This window comes from Martes martes, assembly GCF_963455335.1.
Source record: "Martes martes genome assembly, chromosome: 3".
Lineage (NCBI taxonomy): Eukaryota > Metazoa > Chordata > Mammalia > Carnivora > Mustelidae > Martes > Martes martes.
This window is the reverse complement of record NC_137890.1, coordinates 176,944,468-176,971,852: the sequence shown is the minus strand read 5'-3', so window position 1 is coordinate 176,971,852 and position 27,385 is coordinate 176,944,468. Positions and strand designations below refer to the sequence as shown.

General features: G+C 42.2%; 3 protein-coding genes across 3 annotated transcripts; all 3 read right to left on the bottom strand.

The window, feature by feature from the left end:
- Positions 1-427: 427 nt before the first annotated feature.
- Positions 428-2,031, bottom strand: LOC308339831 (gamma-crystallin C; the record flags this gene model as incomplete). The annotated part of the gene is made up of 3 exons (XM_080798807.1): positions 428-703; positions 1,680-1,922; positions 2,023-2,031. The coding sequence occupies 3 exons, from the start codon at positions 2,029-2,031 to the stop codon at positions 428-430; spliced, it is 528 nt and encodes a 175-aa protein (XP_080654933.1).
- A 7,771-nt stretch (positions 2,032-9,802) lies between these two features.
- Positions 9,803-11,460, bottom strand: LOC308340354 (gamma-crystallin B; the record flags this gene model as incomplete). Its single annotated transcript, XM_080799488.1, has 2 exons — positions 9,803-10,078; positions 11,341-11,460. 2 exons carry the CDS (start codon positions 11,458-11,460, stop codon positions 9,803-9,805), a joined length of 396 nt encoding a protein of 131 aa, XP_080655614.1.
- Positions 11,461-21,415: 9,955 nt separating this feature from the next.
- Positions 21,416-22,998, bottom strand: LOC308339322 (gamma-crystallin A; the record flags this gene model as incomplete). Its single annotated transcript, XM_080797867.1, has 2 exons — positions 21,416-21,688; positions 22,876-22,998. 2 exons carry the CDS (start codon positions 22,996-22,998, stop codon positions 21,416-21,418), a joined length of 396 nt encoding a protein of 131 aa, XP_080653993.1.
- Positions 22,999-27,385: the final 4,387 nt, after the last annotated feature.

Below are 27,385 nucleotides of genomic sequence, written 5' to 3'. Positions count from 1 at the left end.
CAATTCCTTATGTAGTCTCATCAGGCTTTTTGCCAGGTTGGCTTCTCTTCACTGCTTGTCCGTGACCCTCTCTGGCTTCCAGTCACCTGCTGGGTCAGAAGGAAGCTCCTAGAATGCTTTCCTGAACGCCTCCCTCCTCACCAGTCACCCTCTCCCATTTTGCTATGTTGACCTCCCTTTCTTTCTTACCCAGGCTACCTCCTCTTTCTGCGTCTCCTTCTGATCCTGTTTCAGACTCATTCTACCTTGCAGAGCTTCTAGAGCTGACCCTTCCCCACTTAGTCGCTCCTCAGCCTTTAGCAGGGAGCATTTACAGGTGAATTAATTGGCACACAGTGAAAGAAAAACAGAAGTCAGCAATTGCCAACAATACAGACTAAATACTTTATTAGGTTCCAAATTGAGAAAATGGTAGTGCGAACCTATTTCAGTATAAATCCACCGCCCTCCGCAAAGAGCCTGCCTTCGCATCCATGGCCCCCCAGTCGTGGTAGCGCCTGTACTCTTGGGGCCTCAGCAGGTACTGCCGCCCCTGGTAGTTGGGCAGCTCGTAGAGGACCCAGCAGCCCTCCAGCACGTGGAGGGAGCGGACCTCACTCAGGTGGAAACGGTCCTGGATGCAGGCGCAGTCCTCGCCCAGCTCCGCCACGAGGCCTTTGTGGTCCTCTCTCTCATACAGCCGCAGCCTGTGGGAGCTTGCCTGCTCGGTCCACCAAGAGAAGGAGCGGAAGAAGCAACCAAACACGTGAACTTGGTAGGGTGGGGCACGGGATCGCCCATGTGAAAACCTGAGACTCTGACATTGCCGGGTATGTTGTGTGTGGAGCGGTGTTCTACTGGCATTGAATACATGTTTGCATTCTCATTTTGTATTTCATATAGGACATCTACATTGTAAGAGGTTCAAAGTCTGGGTTAGAGTCCATCAAGAATTCAAATATCTTGACTCCTCGTTCCCTAATGTCTCTTGATTCCTAGGTGATAAGTCAAACATATATTTTGGGCAAAAATGGAAAGTATTTTGACTAATATTCTTTTAATATGAGTATTATCTTTTTTTAGAATAATAGGAGTGTTATCTCACAAATCTGTAACTAAAGTTGGGCTTTTAAAATCACATAGTTCCGTGAAAATTAGTTTAAATAGTCACTTGGAACCAGAATTCAACTGCTTTTCCAAATTAAGGGCACCTACCGCTTCCGAAGTTGGACACAAACTTTGAATAGCCTCTATTAACAATAGAGTTTCCATTTTTTACTAGTCTGTAGTGGAACCCATCTAAGTCATTCATCACCAATTCTTTACTGTTAATTAAAGTTGCAATTTTACAATCTTAAGTTTTTAAAATGAATCTGTTCGCAATACAGCCTCCTTATGTCCACCCAGCTTCCCACGGGCAAGTTTTGTTCTGTATCCCACTGTGAGAGTACATTTGTTACAGACAACATTGTAATGGACGTAATGGTAGCAACAATTAACAATAAAGCAGACCCTTCCCGTCAGTGAATTCTTCTTGTATGCTCTGCCGTTTTTGTGCATTTCTCTATCTGGGCTTAGGCAGTAGCTAAAGCCCACGTCACCCCTTAAGTGCTTTTAATGGCAAAACCTCCCTCCCCCTCACTGGTCAGTAATACAGTGAGGACTGGCAGGCAGCGGGATGGAAAACAGGTGAGGCTCACCTGGGGGATGAGACAGCAGGAGCGGATGGAGTCGCTGAAGCCCAGCCACTGCTGGTAGTCGGGGTAGTCCCCGCGCCGCAGGAAGTACTGGTGGCCCTGGTAGTTGGGGCGCTCATAGAGCATCCAGCAGCCGCTGTCCACGCGGATGGAGTTGCAGCGGCTGAAGTAGGGCTGCAGGTTGGGGCAGTCGCTGCTGCACTCGTAGCAGCGGCCCTGGAAGCCGCGGTCCTCGTAGAACGTGATCTGCAAAGGAAGAGTGAGTCCCAGTTAAATCAGTGGCTCCCAAAGGATCTGGGGTAGAGGCATTTTTTTCCCCCTTTTATTTAACTTGCATCCTGCTCACCTTCCCCATGGCTGGTTGACACGGATGTGCGAGTTCAGTGCGATGGGCCGGGAGCGCCGCGGGTCTATATAGCAGGACTGCTGCTGCGTTGGCAAGAACAACACAAAAGAGGCCCCCGGGGGAGAGTAAGGGGATTTTACGGATCCCTTTAACGTGCTGCATTCAGTGGAAATGCCTGTAGAGTTTGCCTTCGTTCTCTGGTATATTCCAACGCTGTTCTGGATATGTCCTAGTTGAGTCCCTAGACTTGCTTTTATTTGCATTCTTAGTGTTTTCTAAATTTATCAGCACATCAATCTGAACTTTTGACCTGAAATTCATGTCTCTACGGATATGACTCCATTATGCCCCGTGTATTTTCTGGGGGAAAAATCTATCCCTTTATGGACGTGCTCCGCAATTCCAGAGGCTGTCTGTGATGTAGAATTTCACAAACACTGACCAATTTTCCTTGATGGCAGAAGGTCACTGTAACTTAATTCTTTTTTCTTTCTTTCTTTCTTTTTTTTTTAAAGATTTACTTATTTATTTATTTATTTGACAGACAGAGATCAAGTAGGCAGAGAGGCAGGCAAAGAGAGAGGGGGAAGCAGGCTCCCCGCTGAGCAGAGAGCCGGATGTGGGGCTCGATCCCAGGAGCCTGGGATCATGACCTGAGCTGAAGGCAGAGGCTTTAACCCACTGAGCCACCCAGGCGCCCCAATTCTTTTTTCTTTGTATGATTTGCCAGTCTAGTGCAGGACACAGATCTGGATTCCGATGTTTTGCTAGTTTTGACTGTGGTGACCTGATGCTTTAAAACATAACTACTAACTCCTCCTTGGGTCTACTTCAGGTACTAGATATCAGCCCCTGGAAGTCAACTTGTGATAAGAACCAAGGGGAAGGTTTCTATGATCAGTGGGTCCCAAACTGAGAAGGGTATTGCTTTTTGGAGTGCTTCCCCTTTCCAGGGTTGGAGAGAGGTGGTAAAGCTTCATAAACTCAGAATGTCCACTTAGTAGCCACATGAACATGGCAAACCACATAGCCTCTCAGAGTCTGAGTTATTTCATGGTACTTATATCATGGGATATAGTAAGTTGAAAAAGAAAGAAGGGGGAAAAAGAGAGAGAGAAGTATTTGCATTCAGAAGCTGGCCTGGCTTTCAGAGCTAAGTCATGTTAGTCCTCTGTTAGGCATAAACAGTTTCCCAGAATACCAGCTTCAGGAAAGGTTACTCTGAGACTCTGATGCAATGAGACAAAGTAAGGCCAATTCATAATTTTGTCTGAGCACAAGCAAAAACAAAGTCACTGCAGCACCCACACAATAGCAAACACCCCCTCTCTCCGTCCTTATGATTAACTGCTCCTTTCTTATCAATTGCAGCTTTATCCTTCTAGGCTCTGGCGCCCCCCCCCCCACCTGCCGTGAGTAGACTTTTTGAGATATTCAATCATGAAATTACCCCCATGTTCTGACAACATCCAATTTAGAGTGAGTTTTTTTAGACTCTTCCTGTAGTCACCCAACCAAAGTGCAAATCCTATAATAATATCCTTTGTTAAAACCCCTTGCTGAGACACCCTAGGCTTTCCCTTACCAGGTAATAAACCCAGCTTGTTCTGTGACAGGTGTTTGGGTGGTCTTCGGCTGAAGGACATTGACATGAGTCAGTGAGATTATGTGTATAATGTGTTTGGCACATACTTGGCACAAATAAGCATTAAGTAAATGTTCCGTGTTAGTGACAGTGCGACATTACTAAGGCTGACTTCACCCTGTTTATCTCCAAACAGAGTCAATCCTCTCAAAGATGCCTGAAAAATTTCTCTGCTATGAAGCCATTTTTTAGTTAAAAAAAAAAAAAAGTAGATGTGGAGAGTACTTTAGACATCATCTAGTGGCTTTCAAACTCTAGTGTGCAGAAAGAATCACCTGTGCTTGTTAAAACTGCAAATTGGTCCTATCCTCTCCCAGGATTTTGTATCTTTAGATGTGGAAAAGACTCCAGTAATATTTATTTCCAAACAGCACCAGATCGTTCTTGGATCAAACTTTAAAAAACACTGTTCTGGTTTATTCTTTGTTTTTCCTTTTAGTATGAAAAACATGTTGTTTTTATTAGCGCTTATACATTATTTTCCTTAAACATGTAGGCAGAAGATTCTCTGTTTTGTTCTACAAAGTTTTATATGCACATAATGAGAGAATCAAAGCAGAAATACCAGTACTTAAATGATGATAGTGATGATTAGACAGGAAAAGAGGTGAAGATCTCAGATCTCAGAAAATGCTGAATGCTAAACTTCAGTCTTGGTTTTTTTGTTTGTTTGTTTGTTTGTTTGTTTTGTTTTCCGGATCTTTCTCTCTCTCTCCCAGGGCTCCTGCCTTCCCTTCCCTTACCTACCTCTCCAATCTCTCCTCCCCATCATCTGGCCCTGCAGCTGCCTTTCTTGGACTCTCATCATATCTCAGCTGGACTGTCCACAGTCTCCTAACTCTGTCCAGTCTTGCCTTCTTCAAAACTGTGTTCTGCCAGCATGCCAGGGTGATCAGAATCAGAACACCTCAAGTCATGTCACTGCTCTTGCCTGAATGTTTGTGTCCCCTCCAAATGCACATGTTGGAACCCTCATCCCCACTGTGGTGATGTCTGGAGATGGGGCCTTGAGAGAGAATTAGGTCTCGAGAGTGGAGACACCATGACAGGATTAGTGTTCTTAGATGCTAGAAAGATGGGAAAGAGCTTGCTTCCTCTCTGTGGATCTACTAGGACCCTGATCTCTGACTTCCCAACCTCCAGAACTGTGGGAAAGAAATGTATGTTGAAGTCATTCAGTCCCTGGTGTTTTTGTTGTAGAGCCTGAACTAAGGTGGCCGCTCACCTGCTTGAAGCGCTTCACTGGCTCACATTGTCTCTAGCATCAAGTACTGGTTCCTTAGCATGGAACTGTTGACCTGAAATCCTCTGTCTCCAGACTTCTTGATGGGTCACACTGGATAACTTGTTTTCCAACACACAGTGTTATTTTCACATTTCTCATTCATCCCCACCCCTGTTTTGCTGAGATATAACTGAAATATTACATTGTGTAAGTTTAAGGTATACAACATATAGGTTTGATACATTTATATATTGCAAGGTGATTAGCACCATAGTGTAAGCTAATACCTGTATCACCTCCCATAATTAACATTTGTGTGTGTGCATGTGTGTAAACATTTAAGATCTACTCTCTTAGCAAATTTCAAGTATATAATACAGTATTACTAACCATAACCACTATGCTGTACATTAGATGCCCAGATCCTATTCATCTTATAGCTGGAAGTTTATGCTCTCCTTCTCTTGTTTTTAAATGTACTCATCACTGAGATATCAGTTCTGCATTTTTCACCCAGAGAGATTTTACACCCCCCCCTTTTTTTTGAAGTTTCATCTCAGGTATCAATTCCTCTGTAAAGATTTTCTTGAGGGGCACCTGGGTGGCTCAGTGGGTTAAAGCCTCTGCCTTCGGCTCAGGTCATGATCCCGTGGTCCTGGGATCGAGCCCCGCATCGGGCTCTCTGCTCAGCAGGGAGCCTGCTTCTCCCTCTCTCTCTGCCTGCCTCTCTGCTTCTTGTGATCTCTGTCTGTCAGATGAATAAATAAAATCTTTTAAAAAAATGGCAATGTTCCCAAATTGATTGAAAGATTCAATCCAATCGCTACAAAAATCCCTGCTGATTCTTAAAAAAAAAAAAAAAAAAAAAGATTTTCTTGAACCTTTCCTACTCTTCCAGGCTGAATTTAATACTGACAACTTGGTTCTATCAAGCATCTTGCTCATGCCACTATAATGGTAATTATTACTCATCTAATTATTTTGTTTAGACATCAGTTTTTTGAAATAAATGAAGGCACCCCCTTTCTGGGCTGGGACTATTCCATCTTTATTTTTGTATTCTCACTAAGTGGCAGAATGAACTGGCACACAAAGGCTACTCAATAAATGCCTGGAGTTTATGAATGTTATTCCCTGGTCTGAAATCCATTGTTATAATAGCCCATGGGACCTGTTTTGAATGCTCAGCACAACAGGCATACACACTCACATCAAAGTTCAGTATTTGCAAATTTCAATGTGTAGGATGACACAAGCACTCTGCATTTGATCTATTTAATGGGCCTTTATAACAGGGGAGATGAGTAAGCAAAAGAGAGAAAACAGGAATGTTGTGTTGTCCCCTAAACCTTTGGTTCCTTGGTAATTGTGTCTAATTTTTGTGTTTCCTGAGATGTCAAATTAATACCACAACAGCAGTGGCCAATTCTAGAGTATTATTAGTGTCTGAGGTCCAGCCAGCTATTGGTCTTAAGACCCACCTTCCCACTTCCTAGTAACTAATGTAGCCTTTGTATCACGCACAAGCTTGGTTAAATGAGATGCAGTCATTTGATTGGCAGCTACCTGGATGAAGCTATACCAAACGAGGCTGAGTGAGACACCAAGGATCACGGTCACAGCACCAGCCTGGAGTTCTCTTTCTCAGCTTGTCTTTGATGACTGTTCAACAGATGACAAGCAGATGGGGGCAACCAATGACCCACCTCTGTTTAACTCCTATGGCATTCCATTTGGATCAAATTGGCTTTGGTGTGAAAAGCGGTACATTTCTTCTCACTCAGACGACAGGTGGATGTGATTGTCATTTTTATTTTAACAAACCCACAAGAAAATTTGAACCCCTAAGGTCTGGAGGGGAGGGAATAAGACAATGGCATCGTCCAGACCTAACCCTGTGGCAGCAAGGTAGGATAACTGGGGAGGGAAGCCATAATGAGGGATAACCTTGGAGGGTATAACTTAATATAGCAGTTCGTGGCACTTCTTCATGGGATGACTTCAGTTTCTTTGCTTAGTGGTTCTTATATAAGATTAGATTGGCCAGGGGTACCTGGGTGGCTCAGTGGGTTAAAGCCTCTGTCTTCGGCTCAGGTCATGATCCCAGGGTCCTGGGATCGAGCCCCACGTCGTGCTCTCTGCTCCGAGGGGAGCCTGCTTCTCCCTCTCTCTCTGCCTGCCTCTCTGCCTACTTGTGATCTGTCTGTCTGTCAAATAAAAAAAAAAAAATTAGATTGGCCAGAAGACACAATAGGTTCAAAGGGAGAAAAGAGGGAAAAAGGAAGAAAAAGATTTAGAATCCGATGCTCACTTTGGCAACATGCATACTAAGGTGAGAGTGCTACAGAGAAGATTAACGCGGCCCTTCACAAGGATGACATGCAAATTCTTGAAACATTCCATATTGAAAAAAAAGATTCAAAATGTGGACTTATTACAAACTAGGATATATAGGAAATACTGGTGTGTATAGGGTATACAGGCTGACACTGGGGTTATCTTGAATTGTTTTTTCATCTTCATGGGGAAAAGGTTAGTGGGATCCTGTAGGATATCCCTTCTCCCATTCTTCTCTTGGAGACTGCTTTCCTCTCAGACCTTTCCCCTCTTTGAGGTTCCAGTGGGTACTTTCTAGAACAGAAGGCGAGAAGGAGGAAGCATAGGTGAGGAGCTAGTTTGGTTGTATCCCCCTCTGCCCATCCCCCACCATTACTTCCCTCTGTTGATTGTTTTTAATGCTGGGATTAGAGGGAGGATACCATTCTCTTCACCTGTTCCCCTGGGACGGGATGAAAACACAATTTTCAAGAAGAAAAACTTGATCAGTGACATCCAGGATCTCTAATTTTATGTATTTTGGCTTCAAGTGTTTCAGGATCATTTCCAGGTCTGAAGTCTGTGATTTTTATGCCTACCAAACAAATAAAGTAACATTCAGCACTGCAAGAAGCTTTTGGCTTTCCAATTTATGTCTGCTATGTTATGACTGGCAAACAGAGAACTCTGGCTAATGTCTCCAGGAAGCCAACACTAGTGTTGGGAGTTTAAGGGTTGAGAAACTAGGATTTAGGAAAAATCAATAGCAAATAATTCAAGAATCTGACTTTTTTTTTTCCAGGGAAAGAACTTTTATAAATAGCCTAACCATGTGCAACCAGTTTGCCTTGAACACCCCTGATTCATGCCTCTTGCCCTGTTATAATCCCTAATAGCACACACTTTTGCTCTCAAAAATGATTCGGGTTAAGCAACAAATTAGATGTGTGTTCTGTTCACAAGCCACATGGATGGTCGATATGGAGCCCTGGAAAGCATGGGAAGGAAAGAGACTATAAAAAATGAACAACCATGTGGGAACAGCTAAGAACAAAGGAGAGACAAGCAAGAATGAGAAAGAAACCAGGCCACCCAGCAGCAGGTTGGAGCTTGCAGACTGTTTAGAGCATGGCCACGTAATATTAAATTTGATATTGTTGTACTGCTGTGATCTAAACTCCCCTCACAATCTCTGTAATGATGTTGGCTGCCCACATGAATGTTTTATGTGAGAGATGTTTCAGGAGCCCAAGGAAAAGGAGCTATATCTCTCCTCCCCCCAAATTTATCCTGCATGATGTGGGTCACATAGGAGAAGACAAGATGATCCATCCAATGACAACGCAGGAGTTCAGAGTATAGGGTGACTGGGGAAAGCATAAATAACTCATTCCCTTTCCAGAATCACAAGTGATATTGAATACATATGTGTCAGAGAATGTGGGTACGCAAGGCTCCCACTCCATGTGGGAAGACATTTCAGCCATTTCATTAAAATCTCAAAGAATGGGGTACGTTAGATGGATTTTGACCTGAAACTCTCATCTTCGTTGTGGAACTTTGTAAGAAACAGACCAAAAAACCCCATATTTAATTACTGCAGGGTGCTATTAGGGATGTTGTTTGCTCAGTATTCTCTTTACTAGGAAACTTTCTTTGTGGTTTCAGTACTGGGAATAGTTAGGCTAGTCTTGGATATTTCCTTTATTTGTCTCATGGACTCTGTTAGTCACGGAACTGGTCTTGTGTCCCCTCTGTCTTAGCTCCTGGATTCAAATCTGGCTCTACCTACAACCGACAAAGTGCCTTAGAACATGGGACTTGGGCTCGAACTTCATTCCTGGAAGATAAATATCCCCAAAGGAAACACATATACAGTCAAACAAACTTCTCCAGAAAATGTCAGTTCCTTGTTTTCCATTTAGTATTACTTTCCAGGTATGGTCCTAATTCTTTACTTCCTATTAAAGTGATAGGAGGCTGAATTTCCCTATGTGTATGTGGTTTTTGGTAGAAATCCTGAAATTCTTCTATAAAAGAAGACAGTGAATTCTATTTGCACTGGAAATCTCCTGGAGGAATGAGGTATTGACATGGGATTGCCTGCTGTTAGAAGGATAAAGAAGGAAAGAGGGGAGGATGACAAGTCCGTTCATTTGTTTTTGAATCTAAAGGAAGTGTCTAGATGCTGAGATGACTTTCCTCATTAGCTAAGATTTGGACTATATAGAAAAGATGATGGAGATAAACTACAAGGATAACTTGGAGTGTTACAATAAGTCCTAGTTTAACATTATAGCTGCAAATTTATCCTTTTAAGACTAAACATAAATGTCTTTAGCCCAGTTGAATTGAGCTGTGAGCCTACATGGTTTAGTCTTTAAAAGAATGCTAGCAATGATATCCTTTACTTTATCCCCCTTATAAGACATCGTTTCCAGGCATGAAAATTTCTGTCATTGTATTTGGCTAAGTGCCATTATTGTTTACGAAGTTTTAATAGATTTAAAGAAAAGCAGGACTCCATAGTGCCAGAAACACAAGCTAAATATTTTATTGGATTCTAAAGGAGAAAAGTGGAGAACATAAATACTTTAGTAAAAATCCATTACTCGTCTGAAAGAACCAACTTTGGCATTCATGGCTCCCCAGTCAAGGTATCTCCTATACTCCCCGGGCCTCAGAAGGTACTGCCTTCCCCTGTAGCTGGGCATCTCATAAAGGACCCAGCAGCCATCCAGCACATTGAGGGAGTGGATTTCATTGAGATGGAAGCGGTCCTGAAGGGAGAGACAGTCATCTGTGGTCTCTGACATTTGTCCTCTGAAGTCATCTCGCTCGTAGATCCTCATTCTGAATGTGCCAGAGTGCTGAGGAGGTAGACAGAAAAGAAAAGGTAAAATGAGGACAGATGGAGAGAAATTAAAGTTTTATCTCCTACACCTCCCTGGCCCTACCAGCCCAGAAGTTCCTGCAGTCTGGGTTTGCTTCCAGAACAATCACGTTGCAATGTTAAAGAGCCTTCCTGCTCCCCTCACCACTGCCCCCTGCCTCCCCACCAGGCATCTAATGATTTCTGGGCCATACTAGGGACAGACCTCGGCAGCCCTTCAGTGCTATCCACCTGGTTCTGTCCTTGGCAGCTAAGGTTTGTCTCAGATAAAATTGATCACGTTAGGGCTTATTATTACAGAAGGTCCTTCTCGAAGAAGAAAATTGTAAGGCATTGGAAAGCAAAGTCCCATCTGATCTAGTACTCTGGTGAAAAAGAATCAACATTTAGCTATTTTCTCTAATATTTTTGGTTTTATGTACACCATGGAACGTAAGATTATTAAGCTTTTGTAGAAAAGAAGATGACACATTTTCTTTGTCTCTGTTTTGATCACCTCAGTGTCACTTCAGATTTCAACCTATCTGACCCTTGAGCTTCCTTTCTGGTCTCTTTCCTCACCATCTTCATTTCCCTCAGCAGCAAAAATCATCTCCATTGAGCTCTGTTTGGAGGACAGTATACCCCATGCTTTCCACACTCCAGCACATTCTGCTGAGAACTGTGCAAATTTCTCTCTAGGAAATCCTCAATCCTCAACTTTCAGTTTGGAGTTGGCCCTCCCTCTAGTTTATACCGCTTAGTGAGCTAATCAATACTGACCATGAAATTAGAATAACAACCAGAAGACAGGGCCTATCTTCTCCAGGAAGATCATTAAATAGAAATGAGCCAAAGCAAGCAAGTGTGTTTTTATCATTTAAGCAGACCCAGATTGTATCTAGAAGTTTTGATATATTATTTCTGAGTGGATACCACTCGGAATGACGACTTTAGGAAGCTACATCTTAAACACGTGACAACTTCTGTTTTCCCAATGTGCTGTTTCCTCTCAATTAGTCATTGGCTTTTAAATTTTTTTTTATCACACCTAAAATACAAAAATCTGGGAATGAGAAAAAGCAAGCCACAGAGTTCATGAACGGCTTCCCATCTGAGACCCCCTCCTTTGGACTGGAGGCAGCGGGCTCACTCTCGCTTTCTGCTCTCCAGTTGGAATGATTTGGTTGAAGAATGGTATTTGCTCATGGCTTTCACTTCCAAAGAGACCAGAGACGAGGACAGAGCCACACTCACCTGGGGGATGAGGCGGCAGGAGCGGATGGAGTCGCTGAAGCCCAGCCACTGCTGGTAGTCGGGGTAGTCCCCGCGCCGCAGGAAGTACTGGTGGCCCTGGTAGTTGGGGCGCTCATAGAGCATCCAGCAGCCGCTGTCCACGCGGATGGAGTTGCAGCGGCTGAAGTAGGGCTGCAGGTTGGGGCAGTCGCTGCTGCACTCGTAGCAGCGGCCCTGGAAGCCGCGGTCCTCGTAGAAGGTGATCTGCAAAATGGAAGATGTGGGAGCATGAGGCGATTTGCCCCCGCTGGAGAGGCTGAGCCGGGGCCAACCCTGAGCCTCAGATCCCCGGCCCTTACCTTTCCCATTTTGGAGAGAGTGAGCAGGAGGCGTTGGCCGGGTGCTGTGAGGGCCGAAGGGGAGTGCCGCTGTATATATAGCAGCCCTGACTGCTGCCTCCGCAGGAAATCACACAAAAGGGGCCCATTTCGGTGAGTAAGGGGATTTGCCAGCTCCCCGCTGCTCCTCCCCCTGGCCATTGGGGTTAGCTGAATGGTTTACTCTCATTCTTTCTGGTAGGTTCGGGTTGTTCTAATTCACTAAAGCTGTTGTTGCCACCAAAATGAAAAGAGTCTTTACTCTTTTGGTTGAGCAAGAGGATGAGCGACACTCTATCCCCCTGCTTTTATTTTGCCTCCTACCCTGCTTAGTTGACTCCGCAAAGGTAATTAATTAAACTAAGTAATGTATTCTGCTCCGGGACTGCTGGTTGGTTCTGTTTTGTAACTTTTATTAAAAATCAGAATTTAAACACTAAGGAGTCTTACGGAAGAGGGAATCGAGTGAAATAATCTGTGAAAGTGCTTTAAAAAGCATAAAGCTTAGTTCAAATTCGAGACTCTGTGGTCATCATTGTTGTTATTTTGGGGTCTATCTTGAGTAAAATTGATACTTGACTGGAAATTTATAGGCTCCTGGAGGCTGGGAATTCTTTCTGACTCCTTTCTGCCTCTGGGCCTAGAGCAGAGGGTTGGCACATAGTAGACCCTCAATACTTGGCTTTGACCTGAAAGAAAGCAGATAGCTAAGGCCTGCCTCCTTTCCTCACAACTCCCCAAGAGCCCAGATCTTCCTCCTGCTGGTGGCTGCCCTGAGTACTGCTCGTTCTTTTTTGTCCCTGTCCTCCTTCAACATCCAAAGATCTTTCTTCCTCATCACCATTAGATACTCTTGCTTACTTGATAAGGGAGGTTTGAGTTAGTGTAAGGAGTAATGTCGAAACCCTCAAAATACCAATGATCTCCATCCTCAGACTTCTGAGATGTTGGAGAGCACCCAAACCAGACGACAGAGCCTCTCCATCTCATGAACTTCACAGTGTACTATGGGGACTCCTGAGGTCCCTGAGACACTTTCAAGGGGTTCATAAGGTCAAAACAGTTTTCATAACAATACCAAGGTATTAGTAACCCTTTACACTCTTATTGTACAGGTATAAAGTGGAGTTTTCCCAGAGGCTATAGGAAATAAAGGAGACTTGTAAAAATGTAAAGCAATTCCAATCTTTTTGTTAATTATTTTTGCTTTGGAAAATACAGTTATTATAAAAATATGTTATTTATATTAACATGTAATAGGCTTTCCACCTAAGGCCTTGGGTCAGAGGCCTATACTCAGACTTCTCAGTTATCTAGCCAGCTTTCAATGTTAGACCATCAGGGACCTGGATGGGGTCAGGTAGGGGGGTGAGTGGTAATTTAAGGACCTATACCATTGGTTGGTAGAGCAGTAAGCACTAGCAAGTGACACTAACTGTGACCACCTACCCTGCCTGTCCCATGCCTTGCTTTCTCAGTGCTTCCTCTGAGGTTATTTTTCTTCCCAGTACTTACAAACACCATGATATTATTCAATAGGCATCACTGGTGGAGAACTTATTCAGGGATCGATGCCTACACACATCCATAGGCACTTCTGCAGTTTCCATTACTGTTTGTGTCATCCTGGGAAAATCACTTAACTTTCCCAGGTTTCAGTTTCTCCATTTATGAAAGAGGAGTGGGGATGAAAATCAAATGTGATAATGAACTCGAAAGTACATGATAAATTGTAAAGTAATACCAGTAGTAAAAAAATCATATCATTCATATTAATTAATGCTAAAGATGATAATATTAATAGGATTTCTTGGTACATCAATCAAAAATAAATATGAATGTGTTTCTGGGTTTCGACACCACAGTGTCTACACTTTTCCTTATTGTATGGAGACTAAATACGATCTGCAGATAATATCATATATTAAGATGCTTTGGTCTAACTTAGCAAAGATCTTCTGTTTGGTAATTTTGATTTCACAATCAAATGATGACTACCAGTTGCGTGTGCTCTTGAAGCAAGGTGCCAAGAAGAGGAATAACGTAGGCAAGGTCTGTGCAGTCAGAGCAAATAGAGTCCTTGAGGTTCACCCACTGCTGCTGGCAGATGCCCCAGCCCCGCACAGGCATCTCTTGCTGCCCACTTGCATGTGCTAAGTTGGTGCAGCTAAAGCAGGTCTGCAGGCCGAAGTGGTCACTGCTGCATGCATAGGAGGTAATCTGCAATGGAACATGCCTACAGTAAGGGAAATACCCGCCAAGAGCCCATTACCATGAGTTTCATTGACAAGACCCCGTTCTATACCCATCCATGCTGGCGAACTGCAGATACTGAAGCCAGAGTTGTCATCAGTGTAATAAAGGCTCAGGTATGTGTGCTTACATGCACGTGTGTGCACACTTCAGATCCATTAGATGATTTAGGCCTGACTTGGCTAACAGTAGAATTTTGCTTTTTTTTTTCTCATATCTCTATTACCAATACTGTCTTCTCCATGTGTTCAATTTTTATTTTTCACTATATTATAGCTTCTAAAGTGCTGTGGAGGTCTTCGAAGCAATGTGGGAGGGGAAAGTTGATGTATAAAGGACAAGTCAGAAATGTCCCTGCTCATTATTTGATTAAGCCTTTTTATGTTTAAATAGAGAAATAATAGGTATAGACACAATTCATGCTGAAAACAGTGGGAACGTTTGATTTAAATCATAGCAGCCAGGGAGGGCCAACTAGGGAGAAAATGTGTTTCCGTTTTGCCTTCTAAATTCAAGATGTCTGTGAGGATCTGGACCAAGGGAAGGGAGCCATTCCTTGATACAGGAACATCTTCCCTTCTCAGAAGCGTATCAAATCTCACCCAGTCTAGGCAGCCTACGTCCCTCTTCTAGGACAGCTCCTCTCCAAACTCGCTTTTCCTTGGCTGTCCCTTCTCTGAGCATCTACCACCCTTCATCACCACCCAGCTTAGCTCTGCCTTTCTCGTAGAATTTCTTCTTTTCCTTGTCTTCAGCAAGGTTATGAACTCGAGAATAAGGGCCATATCACACTTCTTTATCCCTTAGCATGATGTATTAGTTAAGTAGGTGGATAAATAGAGCCCTGCCAACATGAAGACCATGAAAAAATAAAGATTCTGTTTTGGGAAACGAGAACTCTCCTATGTGAGGTCACCCATGTGGATGTTCAGAGACACAGAAACCACTTTCTCCCACTCACTCAGTTACCACTCTCTGGTTCAGATGCCCTCTGCTTCTGCCTGTCCTTGCCAACGTGGGAGGACTTGAAGGGAGGTTAAAAATGGCCCCCAAACCCCAGGTTGGTGTGGGCCCACAGCACCCACAGCCTTCCTGCGGGGTGGGGAGGTGTTAGAGCACCACCAGGGCTATGCTGTTAAAGTCTCAGAACTTACTTCTAGCGGGTAAGGGAGAGGGACAGGGGAGTGGGCCTGAGAAAGAGAACAAAAATGAAAGAAAAAGTGGTAGATAACATTTTTGTGAGGGAAAATAATAAGGGAGATTTTTAGCTATTTCCTTGTAGTTTTTTATATTATACTTTTAAAAAGATTTATTTATTTATTTATTTGAAAAAGAGAGAGAGAGAGAGAGCGTGCAAGGGAGGGGGAGAGGGAAGGAAGTGGACTCGCCACTGGGTGCAGATTCCAGTGTGGGTGCTTCTTGTACTCTAGAAGATGGATGGATCAGTGGAATGACACTTCAGGTCCTGATGCTGTTAAGACAGGCTTCGTTATGTCTCTTTGTATGATCAGCCAACAGCCCTGTCTAATTATGTTGGAGGTTAAGGCACTGAAGTTACTGAGCCTTTTACCAGAAATATTTGAATACCGAGTTTAACTGTGAAGTTATGAACAAGGTTTTTTTTTTGTTTGTTTTGTTCCATTTTTAATAACTGCAAAACTCCCTTTGGAGGAACTTGTCTTATTTAAATCAGAACAAAAATTTAGAAAGCTGTATAAGGTCCTCTAGGAAGGAGCTCATGGTTAAATAAACTTGTAGATGAAAATATTTGAATGGATCTGATATAATCCTGGCTTCTTCTAAAAACAAAATCATTCATTTCGGAGCCATTATAGTTGCCTGAGGCCTGTCAGAAACCGGAGTGGAAATAGTTCATTGCCCTTCTCCTTCCCCTCCACACAAATGCTGGCTTTTCCTGAAGCATTTGCAGACTTCTTTCCTGACTCTCTGGTAACCAGTCTCAAGTGAAATCTCTTGCGTTCAATCAGCACGTCATTGACATGCCTCTGCTGAAGGAAGCCGTGTCTACTTTCACTTAAGCAGTTAGGCTTAAATAAAAAGCAAAAACCTTTCATAAAAGCAAACCTTTTAGCACTCACCTGGCTCATGATGATGAAAATAATAATAGGTAATAATAAGTAGCCTACTGTATAAAGAGTGTCTGGTGTGTTCCAGACATTGTACAAGGAATTTTATACAAAGTACATCATGTAGCCAACATGGCACAATTATTGTGGGAACTTCCCCCAAATGTTTGTGAGATCTTGGGCAAGAACATAAATAGAGGGCACCTGGGAGGATCCCAGGGTCCTGGGATCGAGCTCCATATGGGACTCCCTGCTCAGTGGGAAACCTGCTTCTCCCTCCCCCACTCCCCCTGTGTATGTTCCTTCTCTTGCTGTCTCTCTCTCTTTTTCAAATAAATAAATAAAATCTTAAAAAAAATAGAGCCTCTTTTCCTCTTCCCTCCTTTTTTCACTTCCTCACGTGTCCACACTCTATCCACATGTTTTTTGCCCCTCTCCAATTCCCACAAACAGTTGCCTTTACTACCAGAGTCCCTGGGAGGATAGGCCTGTTGACGACTCTTTTCTACGTCTCGGAAACAAGGGTCTAAATAGAGGGAATTCTGGAGCTTCAGGTAAAAGGAGTGTGGTCTAGAAGAAGTGTGGGTTTGTCCCCAGGTTTTCACAGATTCCTGTTCTGTGGAGAAGACTATAATTAGAGGAGGCCAGAGTAAGACTGTCAGAGGCACCTGGTTCAGGAGAAGATCTGTGACTGCCCAAGCCTAATCATAGCACTGATAACTATAGAGAAACAAATCCAAAATGGGAAAGATAGCTAGTAAGCGGAGGAACTGGGAATTGAACTCAGGTCTGTCAGCCTCCAAGTCCTAAACTAATTGCCTCCGGATGTAACAACAGCTTGTTTTAGATGTTACCTTTCTAGGTGTGCCAGTCTTATATCTTCCGTAAATTATATACTTCTCAATGTCATGCTTTTCTTTTAATTTATTAAAGGCCTAGCATCCTACTAGCCTGCGGTGCCCCTACCAACCCGAGTATCTTTGTCTTTAGCAGGAGCTCTGGTAAGTTGTAGTGGACTCTTCAATTGACTGATTGCTGCCAGGCTGAAGAAACAGGCATTACCTGACTGTAAAAGGCTCTGTAATCCCTTATTCACTTATGTGGATGTAGACCTCTAAGACAGTGGTAATGGATACCTGTGAAAGGGACACTGAAGATGTTCACATTTTCTTTACTTAAAGGAATTTCCTAGAAAACAACTATTTTTTTTCTGATGTGTTTTCCTTTTAACATTCTCATATATATAAGACAATTATACACAACTGATGGAGTGATGACTACTACTTACTGAGCCTTTGCTCTATGCTGACTTCTTTACAGGAGGTAGCTCATTTAATCCTCATAAGATCATACAAGTGGGAAAACTGAGGCTCAGGGAGATAAGTAACTTGCTCAAGGTCACCCGGCCATTAGGTGGAAGCCAGGAACCGAGTCTGTGGAGCTCGGTGCCTGCATTGGTAACCACTGAGATACCACACCTTGAAACCTAGTAGAGTCTTAAATGATCAGAGCTGGAAGGAAACATGGAACTCATCTTGTCCAGACCCTTCATTTTATAGAGAAGGAGACTTATGGTATACTGAGCTTTGTGAGATCAAGTGCGGGTTTCCTAAGCCTTTCAGTTCACCAGATTAAAACAAAACCAAAACCTAAATTAACAAAATTATTTTCGGTTGGATATGTCACTTGGTTTTTCATTTTTGGTTAAAACAGAGCTCATATGTCATTAGTCATCCAACTAGAGGACAACATAGGATGATTTAGCCGGGCGAGCAACAAAACCTTAAATCTTCTGCATGTTTGAAATTAATAAGAGCCACAACATTTTGATAATATGTGTATCTTTGTATTTATTATTTATCCTGTAAGTTCCTTCCAGGAGAAGGAATCTTATTTTAGAAGAGTCTTCATTACTTAAGGTTCTGTACAGAACGTTATTTTTTTTTTAAGATTCCTTCCTTCCTTCCTCCTCCCTTTCTCCTCTTTTTTCTTTTCTTCCCTTCCCTTCCCTTCCTTTCCCTTCCCTTCCCTCTCCTCTCCTCTCCTCTCCTCTTTTCTTTCTGTAATCTCTATACCCAATCTGGGGCTCCAACTCACAACCTTGAGATCAAGAGTTGCATGCCCTACTGACAGCCAGTCACCCCGGAGCATTAGTTTTTAAATGATCTTTATTAGGCTGTAATTCACATACTATGCAGTTGGTCCATTTAAAGTATATAATTAATGGTTTTAATATGTTCATAGATGTGTACAACCATTGCTACAGTCAATTTAAAAACATGTTTGTCACTACAATGAGAAGTCGTGTGCTTTTTAGTTTCATTCCCTTATCTACCCATTTCTCCCAGCCCTAAGCAACCACTAATCAATTTACTATCTCTGTAGATTTGCCCATTCTGGATATTTCATATCAATGGAATCCTATAATATACATACTTTTGTGTCTGGCTTCTTTCACTTTGCATAATGTTTTCAAGATTCATCCATGTTATAGCACGTATCAGTATTTCATTCCTTTTTATGACCAAATAGTATTCCATATTATGGATATATCACATTTTCCTGCTCTCTTCACCTTTTTATAGACTTTGGGGTTGTTTTCACCTTTTGGCTATTGTGAATAGTACTGCTATAAACACTCATGTATAAGTTTGTGTTTGAACACTGCTTTCAATTCTTTTGAATATATATCTAGAAGTAGAGTCGCTGAATCATATGATAACTTTATGTTTAACTAAGGAATGGCTAAACTATTTTCCATAGCAGCTGTACCATTTTACATTCCCACCAACAATTTATGAGAGTTCCAATCTCTCTACATCCTTACCAATATTTGTTATTTTCTAGGGCTTCTTCCCCCCAAATATCCTAGTGGCTACTAAGTGGCAGCCCATTGTGGTTTTAATTTGAATTTCCCTAAGAACTAATGATGTTGAACATCTTTTCATTTGCTTATTGGCCATTTATATATCTTCTTCAGAAAGATATATATTCAAGTCTTTTGCCCACCTTTTAATAATGTTGCTTGTCTTTGTGTTGTTGAGTTGTAAGATACATATAGCATCTGTTGTTTCTCGAGCTACTAATTTTAGTCATTCTGACAAGTGTGAGGTGGTATCTTATTGAGGTTTTGATTTGTATTTCCCTGATGATGAGTGACATTGAGTATTTTTTCATGTGTCTATTAGCCATTTGTATGTCTTCTTTGGAGAAATGTCTGTTTAAGTCTTCTGCCCATTCTTAACTGGGTTATTTATTTTTGGGGTGTTGAGTTTAAGCTTTTTATAGATTTTGGGTACTAGCCCTTTATCTAACATGTCATTTGCAAACATCTTCTCCCATTCCATAGGTTGCCTTTTAGTTTTATTGATTGCTTCCTTTGCTGTGCAGAAGCTTTTTATCTTGAGGAAGTCCCAATAGTTCATTTTTACTTTTGTTTCCCTCGCCTCCAGAGATGTGTCTAGTAAGAAGTTACTACATTCACTTTTTTGATAGTGTCCTTTGATTCATAAAATATTTCAATTTTAAGTCCAATCTATTTTATTGTTGTTGTTCATGATTTCATATTTAAGAAATCATTGCCTAATACAAGATCATAAAGATGCATGCTTGTGTTTTCTTCCAAGTTTTTGAGTTTTTACACTTAAGTCTTTGATTTTTTCAAGTTAATTTTTATAAAGGGTGTGAAATAGGGGGCTAACTTCATCCTTTTCATCTGGTTGTCCTGTCGTTTCAGTATCGTTTATTGAGAAGCTATTCATTCCCCAGTGAATCGTTTTAGCATCCTTGTCACAAATCAGTTGACACATGGGTTAATTTCTGGACTCTCAAGTCTATTTCATCCATCTCTGTGTCTACCCGATGCCAGGACCTCACTGTCTTGATTATGTTGTTTTGTGGTAAGTTCTGAAATTGAGAAATACTCCTACTTTGTTCTTCTTTCTCAAGATTGTTTTGGCTATTCTGGGTTTCTTGCAAGTCCATGTGAATTTTTAAAATCAGTTTTGACAAAGAAGTTAACTGGGACGGGGCACTATTTTTGCTCATATAAATTTGGAAAGAGAATTAGCATTCTGGGAGAGCAGCTTTACTATAGTGGAAAGAAATTCCAGAGGTACGCAGCCGAGTAAATATTAATACTTTGTGTAATTGAGTGTTTTTAAAAAATTTAAATTCAATCAATTAACATATAGTGTATTATTAGTTTCAGAGGTAGAGTTCAGTGATTCATGTACTCCTTACATGATGTGTGTAAATGAGTCTTTTTAAAAAATATTTTATTCATTTAATAGAGAGAGAGTGAGAGAGAGAGCATGAATACGGGGGAGAACAAAGGGAGAGAAAGAAGCAGACTCCCCACTGAGCAGGGAGCCCGATATGGGGCTCAATCCCAGGACCCCAGGATCATGATTTAAGATGAAGGCAGACACTTAATCACCTGAGTTACCCTGGTGTCCTGTAATTGAGTCTTGACAGAAATTCATATCAGAGTCCAAAATAAAGATGACCGTATTGCACTCTTGAATTTGAGCAGACACTGGGGATACATGAATTTTCTATATTTACATTTGTGTAATAATATAAAATAACAAAATGTGTTCACAGTCTTTCCTTATCTTTTCATCATAATTATCCTGGGATTTAGTGGAGCAGGAATTTCTTATCCACCTATAGTCTTCAATAAGGTAATTTAGGCACGGAGAGGATAAGAAATGACTTGATCAAAGAGGTAATCAGTAAGCAGAGGAACAAAACACCCCAGTTTACCTAAGACTGAGGGGCTTTCCAGGACATAGGACTTTCTGTGCTGAAACTGGGAAAGTCCCTAAAAAACGAATCCGAGTTGCACCTGTTACTAGTAATTAGCCCAAAGTAAGGTAAAAACTCAGGCCCTTTAACGCTTACTTTAAAACTTCTCTTACCAGCTGAGCTCATCAAGCACGCTTGACCTTCTCTACCTTGGGAATTCTGCTTAAAACGTCTCTCTTCACTCAGCTTTTCTTGACTAATCTGAGACTTAAGCTGCTCTAACCTTTCCAGCAATCCCTTGGCTTTGGCGTCCCAGCCTCAACTCATTCTATGTTTTCTCCTTTATATGGGGTCTGATAGTTTTTCCTTCCATTTGCCTTTCTTCTCTTTCTCAGATTATGGGAGACTCCTTCTCAGGACATGAGTGGGGGCTTAAGGAATACTGTTGCCTCACTAACAGGAAGTAAGGAGACGTTCAAAACACGTGACCTTCAGGGCCATGTAAGTTGCCAGGGGTCACCAATGATTACAAGTCAGTGATTATTTAAAGATAAACAAGAGTCACTTAGTGCCAAGAACACAATTTGTATATTTATTGCATTTTTGTGTGAATCATAACAAGAAACACACAGCCTAGTACAAATCAATGACCCGTCTCAGAGAGCCCACTCTGGCGTCCATGGCCCCCCAGTCGTGGTAGCGCCTGTAGTCTCCCGGTCTCAGGAGGTACTGCCGTCCCCGGTAGTTGGGCATCTCGTAGAGGACCCAGCAGCCCTCCAGCACGTGGAGGGAGTGGAGCTCATTGAGCCGGAAGCGATCGTGGATGCAGGAGCAGTCCTCCGTGAGTTCAGACACCAGGCCCCCGTAGTCATCTCTCTCGTACAGCCTTATCCTGTGGGAACTGGTCTGTTGTGACAGGAAACAAAAGAAGAAAAATCAATTGTATGGATCTCCGATCTCAGTAAAAGTGACTTAGTAACCTGCATCTTCGGGAAGCATGGTTTTCAAACCATGCTGCCGTATGCGTGTCTTCTCCCCACATGGTCGGTCTAACAAATTAGGAAGAGTGGTAAAATAAAACTGACCTGATCTTGTGGAAGAAACAACCACTGAAATAAAGGGCACAGAAGGGATTGCTTTGTAGGAAGCCACTGGTCACGATATTCAGTGAGTCTGCAGAGAGGATTTTAACTGTCTTTTCCATTATGACGGCACATAACCGAGTCCTAACGAGCTTGTTTTTAAATCACTCTTCGCACTTATTTACAATTCCTATTTACTCTGTGTCCACATATCTGACATTTTGCCAAGTCACTTGAACCATTTGAAGTTCTTGCCTCAAAGAAACTCCTGTTTCATTTGTATGTCCTTTTGCACCTGCAAATTTCTGTAGCCTGCTTTTGGTCTCACTTCTTAAATCTGCTTGTCATATCACATAATTTGGTGTCACCCGTAAGCAGAAACACAAACTCCACATGTTTAAAAAACCTTAAGCAGCACTTTGATGAGGACCATGTCCCATGAAGTCCTAATTAATGCTCTGTCTTTGACCCTCGTAAGGAAGTAGTTGATAATGACTCCTGGGAACCAGGGAGCCCCTTAGGAGCTGAGACATACTGTTCTAGTTTCTAGATCCTTATGTCATACAGACTGTGTGGAAGGCAATTGCTAATACAGTCAGAACACATTACACCTATGTTGTTCTGCCGTGGTATGTTAAGTGTTCCTATCATTAAAAACTAATGACCTAAATAGGCTTTTTTTTTTTTTTCCTTTTCCGAACATGGTGATTTTTATTTAGAAAGTAGGAATCAGCTAGATGCTACCAAATTTAACTTCAGAGGCTATGTTGATTTCTTACACACTAAAAACAATCAAGTCCTTAAGTAAGGGGGGACAAAGAGGTTACAGTGATTCATAAGCCTGCTCACTTTTTTTTTTTTTTTTCTTTCCTAAATGCTTGAGAGTCAGGAATTGCCATCCTTACTGTGAACACTAGTCTTGAGTTGAAACAAACTGACTTTGGCCAAGAGGAACTTAGGGCCACGGATCAGTGATGCTTTCCCATCAGTCTGGGTGGAAGCAAGACTCACGTAAGGAATGGCCCGGCAGGAGCGGACGGAGTCGCTGAGGCCCAGCCACTGCTGGTAGTCGGGGTAGTCCCCGCGCCGCAGGAAGTACTGGTGGCCCTGGTAGTTGGGGCGCTCATAGAGCATCCAGCAGCCGCTGTCCACGCGGATGGAGTTGCAGCGGCTGAAGTAGGGCTGCAGGTTGGGGCAGTCGCTGCTGCACTCGTAGCAGCGGCCCTGGAAGCCGCGGTCCTCGTAGAACGTGATCTGCGGGGAGAACAACAAGGGACGGCCAGGAGTCAGCGGGGAAGAACCGCCAAGCACAGGAGACACTCAACAGATGCGGCACGGCCCCTCGGGTGGCTCACCTTCCCCATTGTGGTTGGCAGTGGATGAACAGCGTCCAGTGTGACGGGGACAAGAGCGGCAGCGGGGATATATAGCAGGAGGGCTGCTGCGTTGGCAAGAACAACACAAAAGGGGCCTGGGGGTAGTGCGTGAGGGGATTTCTATGTTCTCTCTCTTTTTTTCATTTGGGATCATGGGGCTGGGGGCTCTCATTCTCTCTGGCATTTTCGAGTTCTCCTCACTAGCTCCAGTGAAAGGAATTGAGGTCAGCAGAGCCATTATGACCTTGGAGACAAAGGGCGCACTTCTCATCCTATGCAGCGCTCTAGAAATACATTACGTGCCCAGCATTTTGTGTGTTTGCCTATGGAAACTGCTGAGATGGGGTTGGTGGTTCCATCTGGGGTGACTCGTGACAATCCGATGAGTCCCAGAAGGACATGACGAAAAATCCTCTAATTGAAAGACAATTACATTTTCTAAATTACCTCCTCAGTGTGATATGGTTTTGCTACAAGGATTTTGTATATGTTTACGTAGGGGGAAAAGAAAACATTAGAATGTTGGATGTATACACCAAAATGTCAGTCCATAAATTTATGGCTATCCATAAATGGCAGGATTATAGGTCCTTGTTTTATGTTTTTATTTCTCCTTTTTGTCATTTTTGATTGCCTTAATTTTCGACCATAAATGTATGGTACTTTCATGAGATGAAAAATAAACTCAATTTGTAAATGCATAACTCTGAGTTCCTGGTGAAAAGCAATACATTTTGAAAGTAAGTCTATTTCGTTTTGAGATTAAATGCTTCTCCTCGGACTAAAAATAAAGAGATTTCCCGAGACTCAGTGAGACTGTAGATCACATACAGGATCCTCCCATTCCTCCTCTCCCACCAGCTGTCTCCTAGGGCTGCTTTTTGTTTCCAAAACCAGCATCATGATTTGCCTGAGTTTTCCCTTCCTGGAGCGTCACTGTTTCACAGAGCCCAAGTGACGGCCTGAGGAGATTTCTCCACTGCTGCTGTCCTACTGATTTCCAAGCATTCCTCAGCTATGCAGGGCTGCGGGAGGCCTTCAGTCCCCAGCTCATCTTTGTCATCCAAGTGTACGTAGGAGGATGGAGTCAAACACCATCATAGTTTGTGACCCATAGACGGCCCTGGAAGGGTACCCAGCCACAGCTATCACTAAGTGTTCATGATGCCCTTTGTGAAAGTCCTTGGGCAGCATATGAAGCAGGTGTACAGCTGTCAAAAGGACAGACAGCAGTAGCCACAAAGAAAAAAGTGTTCCCTCCCAATTAGCAGAGCTAGACCACAGGAAACCGGGCAAAGTCCTATGCTGCTAGACAGCACACCCAGGGTCAAGTCACAAGTCACTGATACATCCCCTTCCTCCCTCCTAGTGCTGCAGGCCTCCCGGTAAACCTCAGTCACAGTCATAACCAAACCCATGCGGAAAAGGCATCATCCATCTCCCCAACCACAACACCACATCAGGGTGCACCACCATTTCCAGCGAAAGCCAACAAACCAAACACTTGATTTTGCACGTGTTGAAAGACAGCTGTTCTGCAGACAGGTGGCCCAGTGAAACCTTAAGAGAGGTGTCATCTGTACTCACATTCATTTGGTCGAATTGTTGCTATGTGTATTTACCAGCCAAACCACCTGCCTAATCAGCATTTTGGAAAGTGCTGAAAGACTAGCACATTTTCATTTTCCTAAGAGTCCTTATATTTACTGAAAGAAAGCCTGCGTTCATGTTTCCTTTAATGCTTTATTGAAACGAATTTAAATGTTTCCATGTGAGAACATAGGAAGGGCAATGAATGACAGATTCATTTTATTTCAGATCGAAACTTCGGGAAACTACCTCCAAGTGCTCCACTCCGCAGTATTCAGTGCTAAACATTTGTGAAATGTGCTGCAGATCCAGTCTGCTCTGACACAGAAATACTACGTAGTCTCAAAATTCTCCAACCAGCAGTCTTCCAGTTACAGTGAAGTAGCACAAGATATACACTTAACAACAACAACAACAACACAATATAGCCATACAATTGGATTCTAAGAGAAGAAAGCCCAACATCCAAAGTAACACTTCAATAAGTTTTGTACCACAAGCTGACTATAAAGAAAAATGTGCTGGCAAGAGTTGCAGTGTTAGGATGTTTCTTTTCCTCTCCCAGAGGCTTTATTATGAACTTCCATGGTCCAGTTCCAAGTTTCTAAGTGACCTGCAGGATTAAAAAAAAAAGATTTTGGTATCAAGCCCGTCAATTTAACATGCATACAGACATTAACTTTCACTCTATAGAGACTTAAGGTCAAATATCAAATACTAAATTACTGGCAAAGGTGGATTAAAATACATGTAGGTACAAAAGAATTTCCATGGAATTGTTCTGAGAGGTTTGGAAATTGAGTTGTATTTCTCAACTAAATACAGTGTATGATCTCACACTGCATCCTATACAGAAAGAAAAAATGTTTAACAAAGGACATTATTGTCCTTTTTACTGAAAAATTGGTACATAGATGGTAGTTCAAATAAAAGTATCAATGTTTGATTTTCTAAAGTTGATCATTATATTAAGGTTATTTAAGGAATGACTTTGTTCTCCGGAAATACACACTGAAGTATACAGGGGTATGGTGATAGGGAGGATGTAATTTGGATGGCTCAGAAAAAAAATTTTTTTTGTATCTATATACAGAAAGACAGAAAGAGGGACAGAGACAGAAAAAATGGTGATGTTAATGGAGCAAAACGCTAACAATTGGTGATTCTGAGTAAAAGGTGTACTAGGGCTCTTTGCTATTCTTGTAACTTTCCTCTAAACTCAAAATTATTTCCAAATAGAAAAGGAAATAATAAAAGTTATACTTATTTTGACTAATCATATCCACAGCTAATCATTTCTTTTTGCCCCTGAGCAGTTGTGTATTGTGCTTATGCCATATTGGTTTGAAATGTTATATATTGCTTTGAATTTAAACTTGCATTGCCCTCCTTCCATTTCTGATAGAGGGGTGCTGAACTCTCCAGCTATGATAGTGGAACCAGTCTTTACAGTCCTATCCATTTTTACCTCATGTAATTTGATGCTCTGTTGTCCAGTACACACATGTTAAAGTTCGTATGTCTTCTTGGAGAATTGACCCCTTTATCAATTGCCTTTCTTTATCCCTGATCATTTTCCTTGCTTTGAAGTCAGCTCTGTCAGAAATTAGTAAACCTTTTTCTTTCTTTTGATTTGGGCTGGTGTGAATCAAAATTTGTCTATCCATTTACCTTTAATCTGTATGTGTCTTTATATTTGAAGTAGGTGTCTTATAGACGACATATAATCAGGTCTTGTGTTTTGATCCACTCTGAGAATTCCTTTTTTCTTTTCTTCTTCATACTTTTATTGTGAAAATTTTCATATAGAAATGTTGAAATATTTGTACAATGAAGGTACATGTGCCCACCACCTGGATTCTGTAGTTAACAGTTTGGATTTCTTTCTCTCTGCTTACGTTGTCCATCTAGTCTTGCATGCTACTTTATCCATTAGCACTCTTAACACTCTTAGTGTATTAAATCAGATTTGTTTCAAATTCCTGGTCTGATAGTGCCAACATCTCTGTCCTGTCTGTTTGCAATGCTTGCTCTTTCTCTTTAAATGATTTTTATGCATTTTAGTATGCCTTGTAATTCTTTCTTGATAGCTAGACATAATGTCCTGGGCAAAATGAACTCTCTAAATAGGTCTTTAGTGATGTGATGGGGGGCTGGTGAGGGAGGAGGGGAAGGGTTCTGTAGTCCTATGATTAGATCCCAGTCTTTTTTTTTTTTTTAAAGATTTTATTTATTTATTTGACAGACAGAGATCACAAGTAGGCAGAGAGGCAGGCAGAGAGAGAGGAAGGGAAGCAGGCTCCCCCCTGAGCAGAGAGCCTGATGTGGGGCTCGATCCCAGGACCCTGGGATCATGACCTGAGCCAAAAGCAGAGGCTTTAACCCACTGAGCCACCTAGGTGCCCCTAGATCCCAGTCTTTGGTGAGCCTGTGCCTCTGGACTTGGAAATTCACAAGTGTTTCTCAATTTTTCTTCTTCTCCAGTTGGGACCAGATTACTAGAGCTGACTGGAGTGGGTATTTCCCTTCTTCTAGGTCGGTTGGGTTCCAATAAA